Raw genomic sequence first — 22,194 nt, 5'->3', positions numbered from 1 at the left:
TGAGACAAAGAAGAATCATACAGCGCTAAATTAATCTCCCCACACACAAACAAATGTGACTACCTGGTTTGACCTGTAACTGTATCGCTGCGTTGAAATTCTGAATTAACTAAACAAACGGCAGGACGGAGCCGGATCAGCTGTACCTGAAACATGACCCGGCGAGCCAGTACGTGTACACACACACACACACACACACACACGCAAATAAACTAAATCCAAATAATAAATGTGTTTGTGTACTTAACTTGAGGAGAATGAAATGCGTGTTGATTTGATTTATTATCTACACTATTTGTTTTGAAGTCATTTATATGTAACTGTATGTTCTGTTGGATTTTGGTAAAATACTGAGCGACTTGAAACGCTGACACAGGAAACGAAGCATTCATCCTTTACCTGCTTTTCCCTAATCACCAGTTTATCCAACACACAGTAGTGTGTAGTGACTCATCTCTCTCTCTCTCCTCTGTCTGTTCATCCCTTCTTCTTTAGAACTCGCTCTCTTCTCTCTCTCCTCTGTTTATTCTCTACCTCTTTCTTCATAGCACGCCTGAGGCCAACATTAACATTAGACCCCCACCAGTATTAACTAAACGTTACCGCTCCAATCCCTGGTTTTTAAAGCTCTATATGAGATCATTTTGCACATCAAAATGCTTTACAGCTTCCTTATAATTTAGATTTTTTAAAAGCAGCTGCAGGTTTTCACAGCGGTTCAAACGCTCTCCATCACATGTCCATTTACCGTTATCTCCAAGTCCTCCACACAACACACACACACACACACACTCCTCAGGTGGAGTCCAGAGACAGATTCCCGCAGCACGCGCCGGTGACGATAACCTGCTCCAGAGCCCCACGGGGTATCGCTGGCGGAGCCTATAAATAAACCGTGTGCCACGTCGGCTCTGCAGTCTTAGACAAACACAGCGGTGGTGAAACCGAGCCGGTCCTCAGCCAGATGTTTTTTTTATTGGCCCTGGCGAGCGAGTTTGTTCTACTCCCACATGTGTTGCATCATCATTCTGAGGTCATATCGTATTTTTAAGATTAATTTATTGGAAGTGAGTGTGGTGGGGTTTCCCAGTTACTGGGGCAAGTTAAAGGGGGGGGGGGGGGGGGGCACTCTGATCGCTTCCTCACAGATACTCAATAAAACATTCACAGTGTCTGAACAGGGAAAACCCTGCACACAGCTCCCCCAAAAAAGGCACTTGAGACGAGCTAAGATTACAGGAAACTGTGAAAATCATCGTATAAAAGGTCACTTATTTGTCACACTGAAAAGTTGAATCAGTGTGACACTTAAATCAGCATCGTCTGCTGGCCGCTTGCAGCAGAGCAGAGCGATGACAGCAGAGGGAAGCCTCTCTGCAAGAACCAAATATGGAGGAAACGACAGTGGAGGGCGTACGCAGGCGCACACACACACACACACACACACACACACACACACACACACACACACACACACACACACACACACACACACACACACACACACACACACACACACACACACACACACACACACACACACACACACACACACACACACACACACACACACACACACACACACACACACACACAGTGTGGTGACATCAGCTCTTGCAGAGTAAAACAGCTCAAACAGCAGAGAGCACACGCGCACACAAAGGTTAAACCCAAGCCATGAAACAAGAGAACACGTCTCGTAGAAGAAGCGCACCGCTACCAGAGTTCTGCTAACTGTGTGTGACAAATACACAATGTTTCTTGTAGCTTCTTGTCTTCTTCACTGTGAAACGTTCAATAAATCTGATATCGGAGAGAGCGAAACTTGGTCCCAAACCGGAGAGATTCAGTTACAAACTACAAAAAGTGCTGCGAAATGAACTTTTGGGACATTTAAAGAAAACAGCTTTCTCTGTAGTCGCAGCACAAGACTGCTCCAAATGTGGCAGACCATCACAGGTCAGTGCAGTGACGGCCAGCTATACCCGGCTCCTGTCTACCCTCTACCTAGAGGAAACGGAAACAAAACCGATCGGCTTGTCGAACCATCTACGAGATAAAATGGAGAGAGGTACTCTAGCAATTTGCTCCAATTGGACAAGTTTCAATTGTTCTCTGGTGTCGGCTAGTTTTGGTCACGGTTCATGTGTTCTGGTCTTCTGGAGAAGACAACAAACATTTGAGAGACATGAGAATATCCGGGAAGACGCCGACAGAAACAGATAATGGGAGTTAAATGTTCGCTACATCAGCATTTATTCGGCAAAGGAGGAGCTTCCGTAATCCATTTGGCGCATCAGCTCTTTTTTAGACAAAAGGCAAAAACCACCATAAAACCCTTTTTCCCCCACAATCGGGGAAGGTTTTATCAAATGTTGCCGCATATTTTTCTAATACAGCTAATGACTGATCTGCTACTGTATTCAACCAACCAACCCCGAGTCACAGCAGGGAAACACTCCACATAGTGCAGCTTGGAGAAGACATTAGTGGACACATGTTTCTCTTCATGGCCCCACCTGCTCATTAATACACATTTCCAGGGAAGCCTTTGGCTACATGGGGCTTAAGTCACACCGCTAACTGGACGATGCTAACGGACTACACCCTGAGAGGACGCCTGCTCTGCCCAGCCTCCACAGAGGGGATGTGGCCGCTATCACCGAGTCCAGACACAGATAAAGACGCTGGGGTTGGACGAATTAAGAGAAGTGCTGCCCTGAAACAAATGACAGAGTGTGTGTGTGTGAGAGGTGTAGAGCGAGTACAACACACACAATCTAGCTTAGCATCTCCACTCTTGAGTTGACAGTCTCAGCCTCCTTTTTCACTAATGTTGCTCATTCATATTTATCATCATTTAAGCATCATTAGTCAAAAACTAAAGATTCATTCAGTCCATTAGTCATTTCTATTTCCTTTTTTAATGCTGAATGACTTATTTCCAAGACCTTGTGAGCTCATCTGTAATATCTAAAGCTGCAATTGACAATTGTTTTCATTATCAATAAAGGTGTTGATTTGAATTAATTAAGAAAAAAAAAACAAGTTCTTGAATTTACAACAACAAAGAGGGCTCGACAAAGAGGACAAACGCGTCGAGGCGTCCGTGCTCATTTTGAAACAGCAACTCCGAAGCAGAAGCGAGCGCTGCAGGAATGTGAAGCAGCTCCGAAACATCTCGCACACTTCAGTCCTTCAAATTCACACAACTTTATTTACAGCCAGCAGGAAAAGCCAAACGCACGGAGGGGAGGCTCGTCAAAAGAAAGAAAACCTTGTCACACTTTACTTTAACCCCCAAATGTCACGTCACCCAAAGTGTGATGGCTTCATTCAACAGTCTCTGTTGGCTTCACATTTGCATGTGTTAATTAAGGTTTCTGTATCGTGCTAACGGTATGCTAATACACCAAATACACCCACATTTACATTTATTCAATTGCCAGACCAGACCAGTCTATTTCAGAGCAGTGAATCCTAATTTCAAAAGGTTTGTCATAAGTTTTTTAGACAATAAATTGTACTAATATCAGCCACAAACATGCATAACTGGTTGGGCAATAATTTCTAATGTTTTTATCAAAATGCAAGAATGTTGGAAGGACGGTTAGATTCTCAGTCAAGGCGATGACGATCGATGTGTTCACATGACGTCGGCACTTCTTACAGGAGCCACTTTACACGCCTTCTGAGGCTGTAGAACCCCTCGAGTGCTCGTGCACTCATTCAGCCATTGTTACAGTAAAAGTACAATAACAAGCTGGAAGACTGTGTGCTCAATGAACGTCCACACGCACTGAACTCTGAATCCGTGCCCGTCATGTGTTGCGAGTAAATGAAGGAAAGACGACGCTCAGTAATAAAGGAAATAAAGCAAACACAAAGTTTAGTTTGGGTTCATGCAGAACTTCATTCAGAAAATGGATGAAAACACCCACATGTGCTCTAATAATTAACAAATATCTGTTCCATTGAGTGTATATTTATTTTCTAAATCAGTCCCTACAATAACAGCACGTTTTGCAATCATTGCCCTATAACTTTATGATGATCTATTAGTCATGCAATCCTGCAAAATGATGAGTCTGAAGTGTTTAAGTGTATGTTTCAGTGAAGAGGCATGTGTTTGGGAAGTACTGAGCGTTTAGCTGGATAAATGAGACTTTAATTATACTGACTGAGTCGCATAATATTAATAATTTAGCTGTTGCTAAATGCAACAATGGTTCTACAAAATGCTCATTTTGTGGATGATGTGTCCCTTTAACGGGTCAGTTAGCGGGACGCTAACTTGCTTAAACAAAGTGGCTGCATTTTGCTGGGAATTAAGAGTCAATTTTGTGTACTGGGCCGTCTGATCAATCGTACAATGTGTTACTCAGTATGTTCTTGTTTGTGAACTGCATTTGTTTTATACCAAACCTGCTGTTAGAATCATCTGAAACTAACGTTTGCATTGGTTTTCTTTGCAGCCTGGACGTTTCACCGTGTCGACTGGCTGAATGACTGAAACATTTAAGAGGGCCTGCTTATGAAAACATACTGGTTCTCTTGTTCTGTGGTGACCGATTGAAACAAGGCGGGCAACAGCACTGCTAACATTTAGCACTAATTCACCATTAAAACTCCCCCTGGGCGCCAAAACACACCGGTGACTTTAGGCCGTTCAGAGGAACTGAGCCCACTTGTCTCGGAGATTGACTCAAATTCTGGACCATAAATATTTAACATATACTGAAGTTGTGCTGAACTATAGATTTACTTGAACGCGTGAACAATAAAGTCAGACTAAAAGGACCCATCGGGTCACATGATGCATTAATTCACGTTTACCCGACGGCCTCGCTGTCCGTCTCTACATGTCTGCAACGAGTCCCGATATTGAGAGCAACATACAAAGCAACATAATGTACATGATGTTCACCGCTGCACAAACAGGTTCACATGACAAATCACAGACTGAGGAGCCTTTCAGCTGAATGCCAGAAGTTTAAATGTCAGACCAGTGTTGACGCTGCAGTCAGAGCTTCCCCTGTAGCGCTGCAGTTAAACCGGATTTTCACCTGCGGAGATTTAAGATGCGTGTTCTCTTGACAGACAGGTGGGATAAGAAGTAGTGTAGCCAAGCAGCATTGAGTCTGTGGCCAGTGCTTCGGACAGGCCCGGCCTGAGGAACATTGTTGTGTTTTTTTTAATGACAGTATCAATGCAGCCACACACCCTGGAGAGGAGACGGTCGCGGGCATGTTTACTACCAATATCACCAGCAACCAAACTAGGTGAGGCTACTTCTCGAAGCTATTTTGAGCGGTAACAAGTTCAGACTTCGTCACAGTTATTTGAAAAAGCCTCAAATCATTTCTCAGAATAATGTCCTCTTTGGAAAGTTAAGAGTATCAAAAGGTCAGGGTGAAGAGAATATCATGTCACCAAAATCATTTGATTACTTGGTGAGAAGGTGATGAGTTGATGTACTACAGGTTTTATGATATTGCTGTCAATTTATTCCAATTTATCTTCGGGGAAAAAAGAACTTCACAAAGGTGAAAGTTCAGCAATCCAATAGCAAAATATTAAGTCACCTCTGAAGAGACTATAACAACACATGAAAGCGTTATTTCCCCCCCAAACCAACAGTAACACCAGTCTGTAGTAGGATATCTGAGGCACTGCTTATTCGAAATCCAAAATCCATTTAGGATCACTCCCACTGTGATCCTAAAGCGAGCTGCCCGGGCCGTGGAAATACGTTTCCAGCCATTCAGCTGGTGTTCTTATCCTGGACACGAGTTCAGGGTCTTGTTGAAGGACACACTGAGTACACACTGCAGATTAGAGAGCAGTCTACCTGTTCAAGAGACACGACTTCTAGGACGATAACTTTGCCAGGAAACTGCCACCGTCTTCGTAAAATAAACATTTGCCACATTTGACACTAAGAGCTCAATTTCACAATACAGACACACATATTTGCTTTTTTTTGTCCTGTGAAATGTAAAGTTTTACTTTGCGTCTCCACAAATTATACAAATTTAACCTGAGAAGGAGCCAACTATGTCATCAATCCAACTTACAATCAGCAACTAGCCGATGTTAGTCTTTGAATCCAACATAAAAGGGGACACTACAGTCCGGTTATCTCAACCTCTGGCTCCCAGCCCGGCTTACTTGCTGATGTGACAGCTTTTGGAGCACATCCACCCCAACCCACGCACGGCTAGAATTCAGGGTGCAGGCTGTACCCTGAATTCTAAAGTCTACATCAGTAACAGGCGGCACAAACAAGCCGGCTGGTCAAACGAAATGACAATACAAATCGCTGACAGATTCAGTATGACCTGACCGTGCAACTGCAAAGCACACTGGCCCAGGAATCCAAAGCGCACACACACACACACGGCTGAGAGACAAGAAACCACGTTGCCCTACTTCATAGCAGATAATGGAGCTGTGTCCACGAGCATCACCAATAACCACTCCACACAATCGATTAGCTTATTTGATAACATGACTTTTATTGTAGAACACCCATGTATGTATGTATGTATGTATATATATATATATATATATATATATATATATATATATATATATATATATATATATATTTTCGCCTAAACCAGTGACATCATGCAGAAGCCATGATGACTCTAGTCTACCTCAGCCTGTTAGCTCTCATGCTAACCATCGCTAGCTGGGTGGGCAAGCAGACATTAGCCGGTTTTTTTTTCGCGCTGACAACAGATACACGACGTGACAGCCCGGTTATTAACCACAAAACAGGCTGCCCCACACGAGACAACCTCACACGATGCGCGGCCACACGCGGAGTTTGCACGGATCGAGCGCAGTTAGGTCGAGTGTTAGCTAGTTAGCTTAGCTTGCAGCGCCCATGCCTTTCTCTCGGGGAACACGTGGAGTGAACACGTGACACCCCACAACAAGGCTGCTCATTTTTTAAAAGAGATTAAACGAGCAGATGTTTCACCTTTGGGGTCGTGTTTTCAGTGTGGAGAAGCGATCTTTAAAGTCGCTTTTAAAAGCCTGGCTTTGTTTTATGTAAATGCACAGTAGCAACATGGAAGCTACGCTAACATGCGAGTGGGAAGGGCTACACGACGCACTAGGCCAAAGAGGACTCTGTGTGCTATTGTTAGCCGGCTAAAGCTAGCTTACTTAACACAGCCAGCCAAGCTCGTGGCTTTTTTCCCCTTCTTCTTGTGATTGATGAAATGCGAGACGTGGGCGGATGTCTCACTAATGTGTGGCGAAAAACCTAACCCAAAAAACAAACATGTAAACAGTAGTGAGGACCGGTTCTTTTTAGTATTCGGCAAACACAGAGGAGAGTGTGTCAGCTAAGCGTTGACTGGGTGGAAGTAGACGACACACACACACACACACACACAGAGGAAGGACATGGTGATCAAGCAGGCTGAACATGAGGACATGCATGTCCTAAAAGTTAAGTCACTGCAGCCAAGCATGCACGGTGACACTGGTCAAATCATCACCCTCCCCCCCCCCCCCAAAAAAATACACCAAAACGTGGATGCACACATGTTTGCCTGGTGTGATGACATGATCACAGCAACTTTACAGCCATTGCACGACAACACAGCGTGCAGAGAACAAGCACAATCATCTTAAGTACACGTTGAACTGGAGAAGCACAGACACACATAAGCAAAGTTTATATTGTTGGGGTGCAGACACTTGTCCCGTGTCATGTGACAAGTATGTTTGGCATTTTTAGAAAGATCATTTTGGTGCATTTTCACTTGTATTTAAAAAGGGTGTAATAATCCCTTGTGCACACCCATGGCCCCACAACTCCAGGAATAGCCTTCACTAGGAGGAGGAGGAGGGGGCTTTCACTCCAAATATATCCAGCTCGCAGGGAGCAACAAGAGGGCGACCACAGACTGGGCTTGTTTATGCACTTTTTTAGTATTAATTAAATGCTATCTGACCCCCTTCCTCCTCCTCCTCGTGACAGCTGCTCGGTCATCTCGTGTGACCACACCTGGACGGACAGACACTGGAAACGCAACACTGACAGCCACTTAAAAAACATGAAAGGGAGGGTACGAACCGTGGTGTGCTTGTCCATTCACGCTGACCACGGTCACCACCGCATTCATTTTCCTAGTCCACGGGTTCACCTTGGGCGGGGGAGCTTCAGTAAACTCCTTTCGGCCTTTAACACCGTCCTCGTTTTGCTTATCCTCTTCCTCTGTCGCCTCGTTGGAGGTCCGCTCCTCCGCGTCCTCGGTGGTGGTCCCTCCCTGCTGCCTGGGGCTGCTGCCGCCGCTCCCCGGCTTTGCGACACCCGTCTGCCGGCTCTTGGCACCGTCGTCGCCCCGTGCGTCCTCGCCTCTCCGCCGTGCGCCCTCGCCGCTCCGTGCGTCCTCCTCCGGCATCACTTCTCCGTGCTCCTTCGCCAACAGCGGGTTGCCCGGCATGAGAGCCTCCACCTGAGTGGCCATTTCCACACACCGCCGTCTTTCTTCCCCCTTCAGGATTACCAGCCCTCTTCTCCCCCCCCCCCACCCCCCTCCTCCGGGCCCGAATTCGCCTTCAATTTCAAAAGGAAATGTGAAGTTGTTCCGGCGGAGTCTGCCGCTCCTCTGTCGCTCCTTAGACCAAAAAGATCTCCAGCCTAAGACGCAGAGTAGTCGGCAATAAAAACATGTATACAAAATAAAGAAACGTGTCCCAGGGCCTCGCAGGATTACAACCGTATCTCCACCACTAGCAGCAATATGGATGATCCCCACCACGCGATACAGGGGTACGCGCACGTACGGTGTACTGGGCGGATGGGGGAGTAGCCACGTAAAGCCGGGAGCGCGCTTTGGTTTCAGGTCGAGATGCTGCTTTCAAGTGCTTCCTCGACGAAATCCACGATTTCGGAAGTCACAAAGTGTCACTTTAACTTAAAAGTGCTTTTAGCACTAAATGTATGACGGATGGAGAGTAGTTATTTTTGTCTCAAGTTAGATGTTTTATCTAGTTTATTTTAGTGTTTGAAAGAGAATCAACAGACTTAGATTTGAAGATGTAAATGAGAAAATGCTCACTTTTTAATGCACAATTTTGTCATATGTTCTGCAGCAAAATATCTTATAGCTTCTATCATGTTTACTACCACATATCATTCATATAAACATATAATATATGAACAAAGAAAATAGATTTAAAATTGTCCATGCATCTTCATGTCACATCACAGCAACTTTGGTTCCACAAAACTAAACATTCACCAGCTTAGAACTATATATATATATATATATATATATATATATATATATATATGTCATGTCTTCAATGGGTGATTTGATTGCATTAAAACTTCCTTTGTCCTGAAAGCGTGTATCTTTTTCTGTAGATACACAAAGGTCTACATACGCCTATCAGTGCAGCACATGACCAGAGGACTCTTCACAATCAGTCATAAATATCAAACCTTAAAAGCTTGTGACACACATTCATCATATGTGTCAGTTTTCACTGTAACACGTTTGTTACATTTCATGTTACTTTCCTGTTGAAGAGTTCACAGTGTAAAAATACTCAGTTAAAGTCCTGAAATCAAAATCTTACAGCAAAATGTACTTTAAGTGTCAAAAGTTAAGTTACTCAGAATGGTCACTTTAAGAATAGTTTAAATTATAAATGATATAAAGTTATCATTATTGAGCAGCAGCCTTTTAATGCTGGAGCTTGTTTTATTTACTTAACAGTAACAATGCATCATGTTTTTTTTTTGTTTATTTAAATGTTTTAATCTGTAAGATATTTAATTACTAAAGTTGTCAGATAAATGTGCTCCAAAAGCACCCTTTGGAGTTAAATGAATTCATTGTTTATACCATTTTTAATGCATGTAAATGTTGGGAGGAACCATGTATAACTATGTAGACTACAGAAAACACTAAAACAAGTAATAGTTAACAATACCACACAGGCACATGTATTTCCTATATCATTTATTTTTTCTTTCACCTCATTTACTTACTTAACTCACTTATCGATAGTGTATTTGTGCAACAAATAAGATTTTTCCGATAGACTTGAACGCAGCGCGAAGCACCCAAGATGACGTCGCTCTCGCCCTCTGAACGCGTCCACAAATCACCGTTAGCTCATTAAACATCTGCCCAAAACACAAGGCTTTTACTGTGTTTTCATGTTTATGAAACGCTGTCAGGGTGACTTGACGTTTGGTCGTCGCTCTCTCGCGCATTTCACGTCACTCTGTTCTCTAAAATATGCAAATAAAAGTGGTGGAAAAAGGCACCTAAACCCCCTCTTTACTGTTTGTTCCTCCACGGTATGCACACGTGTCCACACCGGAGCTGCACGTGTGCGTTCACACTCTCGCTGGTTTACCTAATACTTTTATAATAAGATTTATACTTTTATCACAACAGACTGTTTACGTGTTCGTCTGTGCTGATGCCATTTCTGTTGCGTGTGTGTGTGAGAATGTGTTGTGTTCAGTGACACCAAACGTGTGGCTCAACATTAAAGGGCCCCTTTTTTTAGTCTGTGTGGTGGATTACATAATAAGACTCAGAGTCGGATTTGAGTCGGATGTGTGTGTGTGTGTGTGTGTGTGTGTGTGTGTGTTTAGCTGTGCCTCTACCGCTAGAATGTAAGAAAGTACACAGTACTTCAGGCTATACTTCAATTAGAGGCAGCCCACTTGTACTTTGAGTATTTCCATTTTATGCAACTTTATACTTTCACTCCACTCCACTGATAAAAAAGATCCTGCTTGATCTAACGTTACTTTAAAAAAAATGAAGGCAACGTTTTGCATCAGATTATGTAGATCAAGCAACTATAATCGACTTCATTTTTTTTACGTAAGAACTACATTTTCCAAGTAAAGTCAACTGAAATTTTCAGGTAAAATCAACTTAGCACGTAAAGTCACTTCAAATTACTTGTGAAAGTAACATCCAACCGTCCAAAACTGACCCAAGTTTATCCAACAATAATGTATATATGTGCAGGTATAACAACATTTTTATATATTTAAATCAGCTTGCCAGATTTTCCATAACCATATCGCAAAACATCAAGGCACACAAATAAAAGATTTGAGAACCTCGGGATCAATGCACAGCAAAGTCCGCCGTTATTGAACCTGTCCACATCCTGTGTGATATATGAAAAATGTATGAAGTGTGTCGTGTTGAAAAAGTGCTGACAAACAGCGCGGGAGCCTCTCTCTGTACAGACTTCAGCTGCTGCACACGGCCTGCAGGATTCCTCGAGTGTTTATGACTAAAGCCTGAAATATGCTGTCAGTCAGTACAGGGATCATGACATGAGTGTGGTTTCTCACTGCCGACTGTAAGTGGCTGCATTACTATGAAGGGTGCAGCATCGGCGTGTTGATGGGTACAGGATAAAAAAGAGAAACTGTAGATAAAGAAAGAAGGGGTTTAACGTTTAACATGTAAGATAGTCTTGTGCGGTTCATGACCCCATGAATTCACATCCATCATACTCACACACGCCTTCCACAACTCTTCCTCATACCTGTGCTACTGAATCATGAGACCAGGAAGAAATAAGGCGGGCCCCCGTCATACAACTGATATTAATGTCTATAAATATGACACGCTATTATTTAGCTGACCTCTTAATCATCAGAGAAAGGCCTCACTAAATGTTCATTCCTTGGAGTCACGATAAACACAAGACCTTCAAAACGTGATTTTTTTTTTTATGTAGAAGACAGCCTTTAGTTTTTCGTTTTAGCTCAATTTGAAACAGAAATCTTGACGTTTTTGCACCTAAAAATCACCTAAATGTTCCCTAATGTACATTCTGAGTCAATCTGATCGCAGCATTGTCCTGAGTCCAGGCCAAGAGGTAAACTTAAATGCAGCACAATACAAAACCCCCTTTGAATATGAGATTCTGCAAAACGCAGCAGCACCGACACCCACAAAGTCCCACATGACATGAGGCTCTCACGGCTCATAAAACCCCCCAAACTGAACGGTGTGCTGAGAACAAGACCGGACCGGCCGTAGAGCCTCTGGCTGCGGCTCACAATTTTTAATCAAATCACCGTCAGACATCCAGTCCTCCAGGTGAGAAAAACAAACAAAGTAGTGTAAATGTCAGGTTCCTGTCTGAACACAATGTTCGGGTGTGGAAATCAGTGCCAGATAAAAGCTGGTAGATTTCACTCTTTGTGTTTTAAAATGTTCATTGAGTTTTGTAGTTCTTCATTTAAGTGGAAAACAAAAACAAAAACAAATCCATGAGTGTATGTTTGGCAGCAGTTCATTTAGAATAAAATCATATACGTCACTAAATTAAAAAACACTTTTTAAAGGCGCACCTACAAATGAATCATCCCATTTCAAACAAAAACTCAGATTAAAACAGCAGATATTTTTACATTCAGAATCCAGAAAAGGTTTCGGTGTCTTTTTTGTGTTTCAGCTCTGACCAGACACAGCAAGGTGTGGTTGGGTGTGGTCAGAAAAGTGCTTTGTGGCACCTGAAAACCACACCCAACAGAGATGATCAGCAAAAACAAAGATTCTTTACTCTTTAAAATAAATAAACAAAAGAGGAAAGCCTACTGGGGAGTGTGTGATATTTTAAGTTTGAGTCCAGGCAGTCATCTTATTATTATTATTATTATGTCATGAATTTGAAGTTTTAGAAGTCATGTTTTGACGGTGAAATGGTAAAAATGTCATTCAATTATGTGTTTTTTGATCCTCACATGGAAAAACAAGCCATGACACATCAGTGTCACACCAGTGGTGACAATCCCTTCTAATCCCTCTGTTCTGCATCATTCTCTTTATGTCTCTCTCTCTCTCTATTATTTTGTCCCCGCCAGGCTACCGTTTGTCCCCGTTCATAACAACATCGACACAACATACAGCTATACGAGACCAGGACACACACACACACACACACACACACACACACACACACACACACACACACACACACTTTAAATGTCCGTGTTAACTTGAGGCGATACTGGATCAGTTCTCCTCATTGATGCATCAATCTGACTGATTCGATATATTCTTTAAGTTTCTGCATATATCTGTAAAATGTATTGTAATTGTTTAAGATGTAAGACTGTGTGTGTGTCCTGTGCAATGTGATGCAGTTACTTCCTGGAGTCAACCAGCAGAGACTCCAGGAAGAGAGTCCAGAATCTAACTCAAGAGTGACGATTTTAAGCTTCTATTTTTCAACAAATAATAAAAACAACAAACCTTGATAATTAGTGAGCTTTCGGGGCGCTATACCTTTTCCCTTTTCCTGTCTTTATCATAGAATATATATATAAGAAGTGGACTTGGTCACCGTGACGTGACCCATTGGTTGGTAAACGGCCATTTTGAAGCCTTGAGTTTAGTACTTTGGCCGTCACCATCTTTTTTTAGCGACCAGAAGTGACAACCAAAGTACAACCAAAAGCTGAATGAGACATTTTTGGGTGCCAAAATGTTACCATTAACTTTGGTGAACTGATACAACACTGTGAAAAGGTTAAAGTTCTAAGACAAAAAAATTCATTCAAACAACCAAAATTCATTCAAAACCATTTTGAAAGCGCTCTGTGGTGCTTTTAAGAGCTTGCGAGAGCCTCTGACATCCGAGGTTTGATTGCTCAACAAGCATTGCATTCATAAGCTACATGTGGATGTTTTATTACTGAATTAAAAACACTTTTGTGAGTGTTTACTTTTTAGCTCTTTAGCACACATTTGACCTCTGTTATTATCTGCAGAAGCACTTCAATAGCAGAACAGTCTTTGGCATGATGACAGACCTCACGCCGTCTGCTGTGCGCCGGTTACTTCACTCGTGTGTGGTGTGTTCATCACGAAAAACACACCAGAGTTTGTTTTTGTGCAACTGAAATGAGCCCCTCTCACCTCCAAAAAAACCCCACACTTCTCTGTCTCGGCAACAGTCTCCTGTAGGTATTGACATGTCGACACACACCCTGGCTCATCCTCCCCCATCGAGGCCCCTCACTGTAAACGGGCTGATATTTCGTTCAATGGCGGTGGCCCATTCTTCGCGTCCGATGACACTGGTGACATGTAAAGCTCTTGGGCATTGTCCGGCTCTCTGGAGCTCTTTAGCAGTGTAGTCACCAGTGAAATGGCAAAGGGCCACCAGGATGAAAACACAAGTCAGCAGCTGGTCAGCAAATCACAGTTGAAAGCGGTTAAATGGTGGATTTGCCCCGTAAGCAGGACGGGCTCGGGGGGCCTTTGTGGGCCCCGGTCTGTGAGTTCACAGAGACGCTTTTTCATAACCGTTCCTACCGGTTAGATCCGTGCCTCTGAAATACATTCAGTATGTCGTACTTTTACATAGTGTGCCTAAATGTCATCACCAGAGTAGTGGAGCTGGATTTCACTTGACAAAAAGTTTCAAATTTGTAATTGATCTGAGACACAGACACGACCCCACACCGTTTCAGGGTGTATCTAAAACCTCTGATAGAATATCTAGAATAAATATTTTGAAAACAATGTAAGATTTTGTTAAAACAATGAATGGAACATGCATCTATCAATTAAATTAAATTAAATTAACATTTAATGTGGCTTTATTGGCACGAAAGTAAAAACAACAACAATGAGTTAACAATAATATTAATATTAACACAACATTACAATTGTTATATAATAATCTGTCTTTCTGTCTGTTTAAAAATAATAATAATAATAAATCAGACTTTCAGGAATTTTCCAAAGACTGGAAGAAATATCAGTGACAAAAGTATAACAAATATTTAAATAGGATTTAGTTAAAACAATGAATATTCAACATATTACGTAATAATTAATGAAAATTGGTTTAAAAAAACTGCATGATGATATAATCACTGGGTACAACATGGAGGCAACAGCTTTAAAAACGTTTAAGAAGCATGTCCTTCCAAAAGGGAAAACACAACCAGAACTAATCGTATCAAAAATGTAATCATATTTCAAAAAGTACCAAATTGAACACATAAATACTTTTGTTGAAAAGATAGAAGATAAAGAACTTCTCTCTTTGTGTCCATGTGTTTAAACTTTCTGTATCTGAGACACTATGATGTAATGGACTCAGGCAATATGTCATGAGGCAACTCTGCACTCCACCTAGTGGCACAGTACACAGAGGTCAGTGCACAATAAAACAGACAAAGTGCAAACAACTATAAAATACATATCAATATACAATACATACTTTTGGAGGTACTCGAAGCTACTTTCCACTTTCCACAGTGTATGAATCTATTTATTTCCGGCGTTCCTGTTATAAGCAACACAGGCCAGTTGTTGTTCTTGTTAAAGTCATATTCATTTACAGAACTTCCTCACGGCCTGCGGAGCTCTGAACTAAAATGATGTCTGCTCTTCTTTCGCTTTTGCTGCAACAGTTTTTACAAATTTCCCCCTGGGGATGAATAAAGTACATATCTATCTATCTATCTCTTTGACACGTTTCTCGTGGTTGTGACAGACTCTCACACATATGCTTACAGTGAGCCCTACTGTTGCAGCAGCGTGCATAGTCTTGCCAAGTATGCTTAACAAAACCCTTTAAGCAACAAGTGTCCTAAACACACACACACACATCATGATGGGTAAAAAAGCCAAATACACAGGCTGCTACTGTATAAGGAAAGGAGGGGCGGGACTAATACAGCTGTTAACCTTTTATAAATGTAGTGACTCATCCATTATGTGCTCTGCATATAATTTACTGTGTATTGACAGAGACGTCCGCAGGAAGGATTAGTTTAGAGGGTCTGACTTAAGTTTTGTTTGATATTTATTTTCATTATTATCCACCCAATATCTTCCTTGTTGTATTTTTTTGGTTCATTTTGTAATGAAATGGACTTTGTCATTAGCAAGTGCCTTCATCATTTCAAGCGTTAACTTGAAAAAAAGATGCTATTTATGTTATAGTTTAAAAAAGATCATCATCCATAAAGTGTCTGACCCAAACTAACCATAACTCATCTTTATTCTGCTCCTTCAACTCACTTCAAGTCACGAAAAACCAACTCCCAACATTATCTGAGTAAAACCGGTATGAAACACCAGTATATTGGGGGCTATCAGGACGGGGTGTGCCAACCCTGAAACTAGCTGATAGTGCTGCTGGTTAAACTCACTCCCAAGAAAGAAAGCATCCCTTAGAAATAGCCAGGACGAGTGCAAACCCTAGCCCTGCTTCATGGATGTAAACACACACAAATTAGTTGTGGGGTGGAAAAAAACAAACAACAACAGCAAAATCAGGAAGAACTAGAATTCTCAATATCTTATTAATTGTCCCATTAATATTGATTTAAAGATATCTCGATGAAGCCATCAAGTCACACAGCACTGTGCCTCCATCTAGTGGCCACGTGTACAACGTGTTTGAGTCTCTCGTCACCCCAAGCTCCATTTATAGATGTGGCAGTTTTATGCTGCCTTTTATATAAACAGAGATACAACACATTGGAATTGTAAGTAAGTGGTTTTCCAGAGATACAAGGATACAATTCGTTATGCATGTAATACACTAACAAGCTCTTAGGATTGCACATTCAAACTTTAGTACTTGTTTAGCGCTGCTCCAGAGGAGTTTCGTTGAGTTTTGTCGATAAAAGTTAGATTTTTAATGGAAGTATCAACATGTGCCGAATTGAACAACGTGTCTCACCGAAGCACAACATGCATTCAGTCACTTCATAGCGTACACCGACATGTAATGTCACAGTAAAAACGTATTAAATCGCCACGTTATTAAACGGAAAGTTGGCGTCGTGTCGTTTCTGTGAGCTGAACTCACACAAGTCACGTGCCAATGTGGGCATTGTTCACGTGTTCAGACACGGAGGAGTATGCTTCTCCAGTAGATGGGCGGTGTCACTTTAAGCGCACCCACTCTTTGCGTGTGGATATCTTTGCAGGGATCTCTTTCAGCTCTCCAGTCTTCTGCTCCCGAACAGATGGAAATGGCACTGGAAGGTAAATGCGCGGTGGTGACTGGAGCAGCGTTGGGGATCGGAAGAGCAATAACGGAGATACTCCTGAAAAACGGCGCCAAGGTAAAGCTTGTTTGTGTGGGTACTACCAGCATATAACATGCATGCAGAAGAGGAAGTGGCAGGGTAGCCTATCACAAGTGGTTTCTCATCTTTTCATTTAAATTTATCTTCAATAGTAAAAAAACAAACAAACAAAAAACTGCCTATGAGTCAGTAATATTTCAACTTGCTTTCAATGTAAGTGCATCTTCAAATATAAAGTTTTTCATCAACTAGTTCCGCAATATGCTTTATTCTTTATTGAAATTGTACAGGTAGCCCTCCTGGATGTGAACGAAGCTGCAGGAAAGAGTTTAGTAGAAGTCCTCGGCAAACAATATGGACAAGAGAGAACTTTGTTCCTAAACTGTGATGTGGAATCAGAGGAGCAGATAAAAGGTAACGCAAACACACACGCACACACACACACACACACACACACACACACACACACAGACAGACACACACGCACACACACACACACACACACACACACACACACACACAGACACACAGACACACAGACACACACACACACACACACACACACACAGACACACAGACACACAGACACACAGACACACACGCACACACACACACACACACACACACACACACAGACACACAGACACACACACACACACACACACACACACACACACACACACACAGACAGACACACACGCACACACACACACACACACACACACACACACACAGACACACAGACACACAGACACACACACACACACACACACACACACAGACACACAGACACACAGACACACACGCACACACACACACACACACACAGACACACAGACACACAGACACACACATGCTGAAGAGAGGAAAACAGCTGGAACGTCTCTTATCTAAATAAACAAGCCTAGGAATGCATGAAGCTGAGTTGCAGTTGTGTGATGTTTCGAGATGTCAGAGGGCATTTAATGTCGAGAACCAGATGAGCTTGACGTATACGCTTACATTAATTATAGTTAAAGGTGTGAGGCAAATTTATTTCCTGAGACTTTAAATTGTCAACAATAGGGAGACCAAAAAACAAACACCCAGAGGCCTTGATGTGTTTAAATCCAGGGTTTGTTTAAACAGCTCAAAGTCTCTTTTGATATGACTATTTACTCATGAACGTTTTGCGGAACTCACACAAGGTTGCAACCTGTTTCAAACTATACAGAGATTATGAGTTAATTTATTGTACATGTATGTGCTGGATTCTATATTTCATGTTATACGTTTTTTTTTGTTACATACACTTTTAGTGTACACGACAAAAACACTTGACCGTGAGTGATTAAAATGCAAAAGATATGAGACTATTAGTCTCAAATAACCTGAATTGAACAGAGCTGGTCAATCAATTAGCTGACTAATCATTGCAGCTCTGCTGTGAAGGATGCTACACTAAAGTAGGCCATGAAAAAAACGGAGGGGTAAAAAGCTCAACCTGACAATGAGATTGAAAAGAGAATGAATAACTGTTTCTCTTTCTGCTCTCAAGCGGCCTTTCAGAAAACCGTCGACACCTTCGGAGGACTAGACATCCTGTGCAACAACGCCGGCATCGTGAATGAGAAGTTGTGGGAGAAAACTGTCTCCATAAACCTGGTGAGAAGTCGAGAGAGTAACAAACTGCAACTGGTTTGCGATTCTGCCCAGTGGCACCACTTCCCCAAGGGCGGTGACACCTCACCACAAAATAATTAATTATAGTCTTTCATGAATTACTGTTTGCACATCCGCCAAACCGATTTACATTTCCTCTTTTTTAGCAGTTAACAGTTAAATGTAGCAGCTTTTTACATTTGGCATTTGAAACACAAAGGAAATACCAAAGTACCCATGAGCAGAAAAAACTGGATTCAGGCCTTATAAGGCCATAATCAACAGTAAGTGTTCTGTGTCGTAGATGGGGGTCATCAGGGGGACTTACCTGGCGCTGGAGCACATGAGCAAGTTGAGTGGAGGACGCGGAGGGGTCATCGTCAACACGGCATCCCTGGCAGGTATGACCCACAATGCACTGCATGTGTGTTGTTTTTTTTACAAGAAAAGAAAACAGCATTCTTTGCGTTCCTGAAGTAGATAAAATAGTAGCGCCATTTCTTAACAAGGCATCTATGATTGCTTTGATTACAATGTTGTACAGGCAGTTCTAGTTATGACACGCATTACATTCACAACAATTTACATCCAGTCTGTGCCATGTGTCCGTCTCTATCATTAACTGGATTTAGCAGGTACCTGCAAAGAAAAGTCAGATTAAAAAATAAATCTGCACCCAACAGAAAAATATTCTTCTTTACTTGTTCATGGGGCCAAAATAATATCATATGGTTTGCAAAGAATTCCTCATTTGACGAGCACAAAATAAAATGGCGATTGTTGTCAGTTCGGAGGGACTGTTAACCTCCAGCCCGCTGCACGGCCCCTTTTCTTTAACCAGTGTAGCATTAAAGCATGGTGGAATTAGCAAGCTTGCTAACTAGCCACCTTCCAGCTGTTTAGCCAGCTAGCTTGTTAATTCCACCATGCTTTAATGCTACACTGGTCACAGAAAATAAGTTGATCAAAGTTCCGGCGGCTACAGCTGACGACGCCCCCTCTTCTGACGGCGTCGTTTGCGAAAGTGTAGCGCCCACCTTCCGGTTCCCCCTTTAGGTATTCACTGTTAGCTGTCAGCACTTTTTGCCATTGTTTGCACTGTTACCACGACAAGACAAGGTAGAATTGTGTGCATCCTTTATGAGTCAGGATTTAACCCTAATGCTGGCTGATATAACCCGCATCCTGCAGGTCTCGGCCCTCTACCAAGCTGTCCTGTGTATACGGCCACTAAGCACGGAGTGGTCGGCTTCACTCGGGCCATGGCGGTAAGGACGGTTTTCCAGAAGATAGTCCAGGAAGATTAAGAAAACATCTGCTTAAAAGAAGTTTAATGCATTGTTTTTTCAAGTGCATGTACAGACAAATTCTACTTTATACGCTATATAGCTTTTAGGTCCTAGCTTTGGGATCACAAGCTAGCTAACTTATGTCAATATCCACCAGCTGGTTTGACATAGTCAGACTTGGGGTTTGGCTGTTTAATAGGCATATAATCAAATTGCTATGATTAAAGAGTGAAGTGTTCTCCTTTTAGTGCTTGTTTTATGCATTGTGTCTCTGAACATTTCAAGCATAATAGTGTGTGTGTCTTTTTACTAGGCCGCCTCCACCGCATCAGGTTACGGTATACGGGTCAACGTCCTTTGCCCAGGTTTCGTCCAAACGGACCTCTACAGCTCTATTAAAACCAACCTGGGGCAATTCTCCCACTTGGCTGATGAAACCCACCAATTGGTTGAGCGATTTGGGGTTGTAAAGTAAGTCTTTGCTTGTGTCGTTTTGTTAAAGGTGATACAAAGAAATCTACATTATTCGCTCCATTAAATCTTTCTAACTATTTGTTCTGCAGCAACATAGACTTTCAGTACAAAAACAAAAAAATGTCATACTATTTAGACCTCTCTTGTGTTATACATTATGCATTATCTATTAATCTGTCGATTATTTAGTTATTACGAATTATTATTATTATTATTATTATACTATTAAGAAAAAGTCAATCACTGTGTTTCCCAAAGCCAGAGATGACGTCTTCAAATGTCTTGTGTCTAAACAACTCACAGATATTCAGTCTACTGCCATAGAGGAGTAAAGAAACCAGAACATATTCACATTTAAGAAGCTGGAAGCAGAGAATTTTGACCTTTTTTTTGTCTTGAATAGTTACTCAAACCGATTCAATTGAACACCAAAATAGTTGGCAATTCATTTTACAGGTGACAACTGATTAATCTTTGCAACTCTGTATCATAAAATATGAAATATCCCGATATGGTTCCGTTGAAAGACGATACATTATCATATTGAAATATCGCCCAGCCCTGTGTCCATGTTTAAGTACATTTACAGTACCATGTCTGATACTGTGAACACTATTCGCTCTACCCTTTTTTAATTTCAGCATATCTGATGTGGCGGAGTCCGTTCTGGAGATGGTGACCGATGAGACAAAGAATGGAGAGGCCTGCTTTGTTTCCCCTAAAGAAAAGAAATACGTGAATTTTCCTTCATTCATCAAGTAACTTTACTGGATCATGTGATCAAAGCAGCAATGTTTCTCAGTGCTTTAATGTGCAAAATTAAATCTTAATGCCTCAAGTGCTTTTCATACAGCAGAAATATCTTAGTGAGTAGTCAATACAATGTACACGAAAGGTCCAAGCTTAGGCTTCTAGCATCGTCTACAGGTTTTTGTTTTCATTTTGTTAGTGTAATTAATGTTGAATTATGATGACAACTGCAATAATGTGTCCTTCAACATGTCAATATTTAGCAGACCACCACTAGTTCAACACTTATCTGAGGTGGAATATTTAAAAAATGTCTGTGACCAGATTTAAAATCCAGATTGTATTTTTACATAACGTCACTATTTAACTGAAAAAATTGTCCATCATAAAAGGGTCCCCCAAAACATCTGTATTTGTTCTTTGGGCAATTCCTGCTCATTTTATGTCAAAATCACATGTCATTCTGCGCGTAATATCATGCAATTCTAGTTTGTAATAAATACCTTCATTCATAATGATGTGGCTTGTTGAAACGTTTCTTCCCACAGTGTGTAACAAATCGGGTAACGGGGAAAAAAAGCATACTGTATTATATTTATGTTCTCCTGGATGAGACGCAAACCTTAAGGTCAAGCTGTTACTTTGTTTATTAATAAACTTTATCGTAAGAAAAGCCTTCCTTACAGCCATGGCCCGGGTGAAGCGACCACTCCGTGCTTAGTGGCCGTATAGACCGGACAGCTTAGTAGAGGAACGAGACCTGCAGGATGTTTTGTCAGTCAACATCATTATTTTATTGTTTTCATGCTGTAATTTCCCTTTAAAGACAACAATCACGCCATCTGACAAAGTTGTTAAAATTTTCCATCCGTGGGCTCTGACAGTGACACGAAATCTTTCACAACATTTGCGAATGAAAAGCTGGTGGATTTGTAATAATTTCAAGTACAGGATCTT

At 41.7% G+C, this 22,194-nt stretch overlaps 2 protein-coding genes across 3 annotated transcripts in view; one reads left to right on the top strand and one right to left on the bottom strand.

Annotated features, from left to right (window-relative positions):
* Positions 1-8,802, bottom strand: part of larp1 (La ribonucleoprotein 1, translational regulator) — a 40,590-nt gene extending 31,788 nt beyond the window's left edge. The window contains exon 1 of one of the 2 annotated variants that reach the window (XM_076102063.1): positions 8,099-8,802. In XM_076102063.1, the coding sequence (XP_075958178.1) occupies positions 8,099-8,492 (394 nt within the window). In that variant the 5' untranslated portion in view covers positions 8,493-8,802. The remainder of the gene's footprint in view (positions 1-8,098) is intronic. The other variant, XM_076102064.1, reaches the window with a different exon arrangement.
* Positions 8,803-16,939: 8,137 nt separating this feature from the next.
* LOC142960453 (15-hydroxyprostaglandin dehydrogenase [NAD(+)]) lies at positions 16,940-21,752 on the top strand. Its single transcript, XM_076102293.1, has 7 exons — positions 16,940-17,119; positions 17,374-17,497; positions 18,621-18,727; positions 19,029-19,125; positions 19,916-19,992; positions 20,327-20,484; positions 21,129-21,752. Exons 1-7 carry the CDS (start codon positions 17,021-17,023, stop codon positions 21,247-21,249), a joined length of 783 nt encoding a protein of 260 aa, XP_075958408.1. The 5' UTR covers positions 16,940-17,020; the 3' UTR covers positions 21,250-21,752.
* Positions 21,753-22,194: the final 442 nt, after the last annotated feature.

Source organism: Anarhichas minor, unplaced genomic scaffold (genome assembly GCF_050575085.1).
Source record: "Anarhichas minor isolate MPS153535 unplaced genomic scaffold, ASM5057508v1 ptg000027l, whole genome shotgun sequence".
Taxonomy (NCBI): Eukaryota; Metazoa; Chordata; class Actinopteri; order Perciformes; family Anarhichadidae; genus Anarhichas; species Anarhichas minor.
The sequence above is the reverse complement of the archived record's forward strand: the minus strand, read 5'-3'. Positions and strand labels throughout refer to the sequence as shown.

What these genes read in the sequence shown, in the direction of transcription:
- LOC142960453 (XM_076102293.1), top strand. Translation starts at nt 17,021, where the DNA reads ATGGAAATGGCACTGGAAGGTAAATGCGCGGTGGTGACTGGAGCAGCG. An exon ending in TCCTGAAAAACGGCGCCAAG is followed by an intron (nt 17,120 to 17,373) that starts GTAAAGCTTGTT and finishes GAAATTGTACAG; the next exon opens with GTAGCCCTCCTGGATGTGAA. An exon ending in GCTTCACTCGGGCCATGGCG is followed by an intron (nt 19,993 to 20,326) that starts GTAAGGACGGTT and finishes TCTTTTTACTAG; the next exon opens with GCCGCCTCCACCGCATCAGG.